This window comes from Austrofundulus limnaeus, unplaced genomic scaffold (assembly GCF_001266775.1).
Source record: "Austrofundulus limnaeus strain Quisiro unplaced genomic scaffold, Austrofundulus_limnaeus-1.0 Scaffold78, whole genome shotgun sequence".
NCBI classification, from domain to species: Eukaryota; Metazoa; Chordata; class Actinopteri; order Cyprinodontiformes; family Rivulidae; genus Austrofundulus; species Austrofundulus limnaeus.
Genome location: NW_013952480.1, coordinates 580,964 through 588,452, shown reverse-complemented (window position 1 = coordinate 588,452; position 7,489 = coordinate 580,964). Strand labels below are relative to the sequence as shown.

General features: G+C 40.7%; 1 protein-coding gene across 2 annotated transcripts in view; it reads left to right on the top strand.

Moving 5' to 3' along the window:
• Positions 1 to 5,216, top strand: part of col8a2 (collagen, type VIII, alpha 2) — a 57,660-nt gene extending 52,444 nt beyond the window's left edge. For both annotated transcript variants that reach the window (XM_014011187.1, XM_014011188.1), the window contains exons 2-3: positions 415 to 603; positions 2,576 to 5,216. In XM_014011187.1, the coding sequence (XP_013866641.1) occupies positions 441 to 603; positions 2,576 to 4,470 (2,058 nt within the window). In that variant the 5' untranslated portion in view covers positions 415 to 440 and the 3' untranslated portion in view covers positions 4,471 to 5,216. The remainder of the gene's footprint in view (positions 1 to 414; positions 604 to 2,575) is intronic.
• Positions 5,217 to 7,489: the final 2,273 nt, after the last annotated feature.

Sequence of the window (7,489 nt, the reverse complement as noted above, 5' to 3'; positions counted from 1 at the left end):
TATATATACATATATACATGCTACTGTTCTGAGCCCGATTAAAAAGTGAACATGAGGGTTTTAAAAAAGGTTGCATTCATAAAAGAAGCGTTTCTGCACAACAGCAGCTTATAACTTGATGGTGTCAATAGTAAACATCCAAACTGAATTCCTCTCAGTAGATGGCACCACTTCACACCATAGTCCTCTTTTTTCTCCATTAGAATGGAATAAAATTTAACTTTCAAACGTTGTTGACTGTTAAATGCTACCTTGACATTCACATTGATATTTAGTGTACTGTGTAAAAAAAAAACCTTGCTTTTAATGACAACATGTTTACTCTTTAGTCAGCTTTAGCATGTTGTTGGTTTTCTGACTCCTTAGGTGAAAAGATAAAACTCAGAACGTGTCGTTTTCCTCTCTTACCTGCAGTTCTTTGAGTGTATGAGAAGCCTGGGATGCTGACGACCATGCTGTTGCTTCCTGTCTGTGTGCTACTGATGCTTGGGGCGCGTGCTCTTGCTGGAGGCTATGCTCCCGTACCCCACATGAAGTACATGCAGCCTATGATGAAAGGACCCATTGGACCACCATTTCGAGAAGGCAAGGGACATTATGTTGGTGAGTAAGGCTGTTGTTTGGTGTTGCATTTAGCTTCAGCTGTTTAGCAGTTTAGGCAATATTATTTAACGCAACTTTAAATGTACGTCTCATTTACACAAATACCCACACATACAACTGTTTCTGCAGACAGCTGGGGCCCAATGAAGCCCTGATTGCCAAGTGTTAGCAAAACTCCACAAGCTGCTCCTCTCACCATCTGGATACCGTTACCCCACTGTTTTATCACATATTTTCCATAGGAGAGTGTGAGGGAAATCAAAATAGATTACATAAAAAAAGGTGAAAGGTGAGAATGTGGTGGGGATGGGCATCATTGCTAAGAAAAACACGTTCTCATCATTATTAAATTGGACTCTAACGACTGTGGAAACGTTCAGGATCACCTGAGAGGCGCTGTGTAGAATCAGAGGCCTGTTTTCTCTGCAAATTTTAAAGCACATCAAAAAGAAAATATACAGGCGGAGTAAAAGTAATGTTTTATCATCTAATTGGAGAAACATTAAAAAAGGCATCTGGAGTTGAGAAATAATTCAGAGTTGACATCAAGTGTTTCACAATCCCTTTACTACCACCCAGTGGTCACATGTTCACATTACATCACTGCTCATTTAAATGACAAAACTTCGATCGTTTTGTACACACATCATTATTGTTGTTGTTTTATATATCATAAGGTATGATATATGAAACAACAATAATAATGATTAAAAGAGGAGGGTTTTAAGATGGCACCAAATGTTGAGAAACATACTTCTTTTTATAAATCTTTTTTAAAAAAATGAGGTAACTGCAACCTTTTTGTTCTTCTCAAACAAACCAAAGTAATAATAAATGAAAATGCAACCAAACAAACTGAGCTTTTGTCACTTTATATTTTCAGTAATACATGTTTACTATCTGAAATTATAAAGTGACTTTGGGCACTAAAAAACTTTCTACTTCACTGTCACAGCTTTCAGTTTTTCGTGACTGACGTTTGTGTGACTGCAGTGACTGCATGTCTTAATAATTGCCACTAGAGGGAGGTAATGGACTAATTTCAAAGATGCAATRAGCAGAATTTTAGGAAAAAAAGGGAAATAGTGACCAGCAGCAGCTAGAAACATGCTGGGAGCTGGCTTGTGGATTGTTTAACTTTAAAACAATTCATTTAATTCATTAAATCATCAAAAATCTTAATAGTCATTAARCCAAGGGCGTAAACCACATTAGATTGCTCTTACTATTTAATTTAATATAACTATTAAACCAGACAAAATGGCCAATCGAGTTGTTGCTTCATTTTGTCACTGGACATGTTAACATAATTTGCTTTTTTTATGTACAAAATAATGAGCTGTATTTTAAGATGAGATGTCAAATTTGGGCCAAACGTTTGATACAAATAATAATAATAATAATAATAATAATAATAATAATAATAATAATGATGATGATAATAATAATAATAATAATAATGATAATAAAGGTTTTAAATAAGTATAAAAACGTGAAAATATAATCAACAATTAAAATGTAAAAAAAGAAAAAAGAAACACATCAAACTGAATGTTTTTTCAAATAAACAAACATCAGTACCCTGATTTAGAGCCACAGTCTGTTAGTCTTTTTATCTCYCTTAAGACTCTTTGGTTGATAGAGGATTGTTGTGTTCTGGAGACCTAAATTGTATTTTTCTACAAAGGATCTGTTTTCTCACAATTTTTTTTTAAATTTTTGTTTTTGTCTTGCAATTTCTTGAACATTTTAGAGAAGTTTTTTAAATATGCTGGATCTTCAGTGACCATCACCTCCTGTTCTTTTTTATGTGTATTGTTCAAACCTGTGAGAGTTGGGAAGTTATAAAATCAAGTTTCTGTACAAACGTTTGTGTAAATTGGAGCAAAAATGGTTTTAAAACTCTTCAACATCTGTTGATGAAGATCAATCATTTTATTCTATTTTTCTAACTAATTGATCATTTTTCCAGATATGCCACCCATGATGAAGGGGGAAACTGGCCCTCAAGGAAAACCTGGACCAAGAGGCCCCCCTGGGCCACCAGGACTTCCAGGAAAACCCGGACTGGGAAATCCAGGTCTCAATGGACAGCCTGGCCCTCAGGGGCCTCCTGGTTTAACAGGAATTGGTAAGCCTGGACTTCCAGGTCTGCCTGGAAAGATTGGACCAAAAGGGTTTCCAGGAATTAATGGCGAAATTGGGCCTCGTGGTGAGCCAGGTTCCCGTGGACCTCCTGGGCCCCCTGGCATCCCTGGTCCAGCTGGTCTGTCTCTAAATGGAAAGCCTGGACTCCCAGGTATCAGAGGTCCCCCCGGGACTCGTGGTGAGCCAGGAATAAAAGGCCTTCCTGGCCCACCAGGTGAACGTGGACTTAAAGGTGAAAATGGAAATGGAAAACCAGGGCCCACGGGTTTAAGGGGTCCTCCAGGTTTGAAAGGCAGTACGGGGCCACCTGGTTTATCAGGCATTGGCAAACCAGGACCAAAAGGTTTGCCTGGACTGCCTGGATTTAAAGGTGATCAAGGACTTCCAGGAGATCTAGGAGAACCAGGAGAACCAGGGCCACCAGGTTTACAAGGTCTGCCAGGGCCAGTTGGGATAGGAAAACCTGGTCTTGATGGACTTCCAGGATTACCAGGTCCAGTGGGTCCAAAAGGTGAATCAGGGGTCCGGGGAAATCCTGGCATGCCTGGGACACCAGGCTATGGAAAACCTGGTCTAATTGGACCTAAAGGAGAAAAAGGTCACGGTGGACTTCCTGGTCTTCCGGGAGACAAAGGGGAAAAGGGATTGATGGGTCCAGGTGGGCAACCAGGTCTTGATGGATTACCAGGACCGACAGGTATTCAAGGGCCAAAAGGGCTCCCAGGAAACCATGGAATTCCTGGGCTGAAAGGAGACATAGGACCCCAGGGCCCCCCAGGATTGCCTGGACTTAGAGGTGACCAAGGCCCCAATGGGATCCCTGGTAAATCTGGAATCCCAGGTGAAAAAGGCATCCCTGGACCTAATGGTCCTATTGGAAAACCTGGTCCCAAAGGTGAGCCAGGACTAATTGGCCAACCTGGTAATCCAGGGCTGACAGGTGGTCCAGGGCCTAAAGGAGAGGCTGGATTCATGGGGACCCCAGGCCCCAGGGGCCAGTCAGGCATTCCTGGTCTCCAGGGGCCTATGGGTCCAATGGGCCCACAGGGTGTCCCTGGAACAAGGGGTGAACCTGGACTTCCAGGGCCTCCAGGGCTGGGGAAGTTTGGCGAAAAGGGAGGAATGGGTCCCCAAGGTCCTCCAGGGAAACCAGGCCCTGCTGGGCTTAACGGTCACCCTGGCTTGCCTGGTCCTCCAGGTCCTCCTGGTCCTCCGGGAAATGGTCAAACTGTTGTTGCAGGGCCCACGGATACAGGGTTGGGTGGGGAGGAAATACCAGGCAGGAAGGGGCCTGCGTTCACTCAAGTTCCACTCTCTGCGTCTTTAGCACCCGCCTTCACGGCCATTCTCTCCACTCCGTTCCCTCCCTCCAGCATGCCAATCAAATTCGACAGGACTCTGTATAATGGACAAAATGCCTACAGCACCTCYACTGGCATGTTCACCGCTCCGGTATCCGGTGTCTACTACTTTGCTTACCACATGCATGTAAAGGGAACCAGCTTGTGGGTGGCTTTGTACAAGAACAATGTACCAGCCACTTATACTTATGACGAATACAAGAAAGGCTATATGGACCAAGCATCTGGTAGTGCTGTCCTAGAGCTTAAGGAAGGCGATGAAGTATGGGTCCAAATGCCTTCAGATCAAGCAAACGGCCTTTATTCTACCGAGTACATCCACTCCTCYTTTTCAGGGTTCCTGCTCTGTCCCACATAACCTTGCCCTTTCCTTGATCTTGTAACAGTGCCTCAGAGCAGCCCTACCTAATGTCAAGATACCTGCAGTCATAAAAGAAACACAAAACCAGTAACGTTGTCACCTTGTTTCCATCAACTTATCTTTCTCACCCTCGACAATATCAGCTCAGCAAAAAAGAAAAACTTTGTGAATAAAATAYGAAAAAAAGGCAGGGGAAGGTTTCTTCATGCTGTGTTCCTTATTTTAATGTGTTTTCGTTTTGTCTGGGKTTTTTTTTAGCCTCTAATGTTTTAATTATTTTATTATGTTTTATTGTTATTTGATCCTTGTCGTCATTGCTTGTGTTCGTTGGATTCAGAGTTTTAGCTGCCTGACTTTGTATTGTGACTGCATATCCTGCCCGCATGCTCAGACAATGAGGTTGACATGACCAGACCTTGGAAGAGGAGGGGKGGTTAGCTCCCCTGGCTGCAGTCACGCTTGTATGTGTTATTTAAACCATTACCGTCAACACGAGCAGTAGTTCATCAAAAGAAATAGAGAGAAATGAMGTAATACAACAAAGTGTGTGATGGTCTGATACTATTACTTTGCCATTGCTACCCCCTTCTCTTATTTTTTTGTTTCTGATTTGTTTGGTGCTCTGAAACAATAGTAAATTTTAAGTTTTCAGCTGAAACTCAACACCTTCATCATTGTGAGAACTTTATTTTATGATTAAATCAAATAAAATATGACTTCACAATAAAATAGCCAAATTGATACTTGTTGGATCACTGTCCTGCTGAACAGGATACTATGCAAAGGCATATTTGTAGGGTTTGTGTTTACATGCCATCGAATACATAAGTGGATGATACAGCCTTTTTTTGTTGTTTTATCATGTTGGATTAAAGGGGGGAGGGTGTTATGCAAAATCAACTTTTTTTTTAGCTTTATATACTGTTATAATATYATTCCCTCATCAAAACATACCCAGAGTGTGTCTTAGACTCATTCATGAATGTTTAAAAAAAATCCTTGAATCATGTGGTAGCCATGTAGATCTGCCTAAACACTAGCTGGTACAAAGCTCCGCCTATTTGTACAAAGCTCCTCCCTGGAGCTCAGTCTGCCACCGAGCTCCCGCCCCCCACAGAGCACCCCTCCCCGAAGCATTGTTGTGACGACGTGCTGAAGTGGGAGTGTCAGAAACGGTAGGAGGTTCTCACAGAGACAGAGGCCTATTACAAGTGTTTAGAACAAATTGTTTTTTAATTATTATTTTTAATTATTTACTAAAGGTAAAAAACTATGTGCCTGGAAAATATATAATAACCCCCCTTTAAAATTTAGTTTTCTTATGTTGATCCGAGTTTCCCTGTTTGCACTGCATCATCAGCGCTCTGATCATAACATCACTGATTTCTAACATACACTAATAAATCATCATTATGCATCAATCTGCTCAAACACGGTCCTTAATAACATAGTATGAAATATGTGAAGATTACATGCTCATATAGGGATTTTTTTTTGYGCTTTTTCAGTTTCTTGGTAAATTTAAACAACTTTGAAACTCTTGTATTCCCAACGACTGTCCATTCAGCTCCAAACCAATTTGTTAAAAAAAAGAAAAGAAAAGGAAAAGAAAATCCAAAGGAAAAATTTTTGTTTTGCCTGATGACACAGTTGTTGCTGTATGAACAGGGTGTTTCGATGCTAAATATTCTCCAAGTGTACGTCCGGAAAAAGAGAACCAGTTGGCATTTTCTACACGAATCAATAGAAAGACTGACAGAGTCTCACTGGTTGTGAAATACAAGTTGTGTAACTGTTTTTTTTTAATAACCCTGTCAGATTTTCCAGAACACATGGAAGGTCAAAGATAAGAGTTTTTGTATTTACTCACTTCTGTTGCATGAAGCATTAAAGCCCCGCCCCTCGTGTGCATGTATTTGTATGTTCCTCTCTCTCTCTCTCTCTCTCTCTCTCTCTCTCTCTCTCTCTCTCTCTCTCTCTCTCTNCTCTCTCTCTCTCTCTCTCTCTCTCTCTCTCTCTCTCTCTCTTCCTGTCAGATGTTTGTTTGTCTATGACTGTGTCACGCCACCCGCTTGCTTGTCGGGTCATGAATATTTCAGCAAAGGTAAAAATAAACTTGAACAAAGTTGCAAAAATGAAAAGGAAAAAAAAAACTTTTGGAAAGCTCACAGGCCCCTAGAGTTCCTGAAGTAAAGGTCAAGATTTTGGGGGACATCGGAACGTCTCGGCCTCTTATTTTGCAGCACAAGAGTTAGCTACTGAAAAGGGTGATGAATGTGACGTGAAAAAGGAAAAAAAAATGTTATTGAATACTGATCATCTTTTAAAAAACAACCATTTCTGGGCTACGCTGAGTGGGCTGATGTATATTGACTTGATGTTTGGAACAAGTCAAATAAAATGCTGCCTCACAAACTGTTTCCCACCTTGATAAAGGAATGTCAGCGTATTGGAGGACAGTGCCAAACATGTTTGACTGAACTTTGTATTGTTTCCTGTAATCATCCACAGTGCTGTCAATAACCTCCATTTCTTTCCGTTGCTCTGGATAAGCAGTGTGGATCATGCCTAATCAGTATTTTTTATCTATGTAATGCACTTACGCTTTCCCCCCACTCATAACATGAGCACACCACCAACTGTTTTATTATTGTCATTATATGATTCTGTAACACAGTCCATTACTTGTAATGTATGTTTTTTGTGCTTACCTTTCATTTTTAGACATAGAAAATACCGATGAGAGTTATAGCCATCTTTCTGTTTTCACAGACAATGTCACTAGTTTAATGAGCTCGCCTTGTGAGGCAAATCTTTAAACAAGTGTCAGTAAAATCCATCAACTGTTTCAATCACCAACGTTCTTTTCTGTTTTGTCTTTATTAAAGAGGTAATAATGCCAAGAATGACATAAACAAAGAAGAAAATCCCAACAGCTTTGCTTCGGTTCTTGAGGAATATTTGTTTTAGCTTCAGTAAACATTTGCACATGAAATAATGAAAGATGTATTTATAC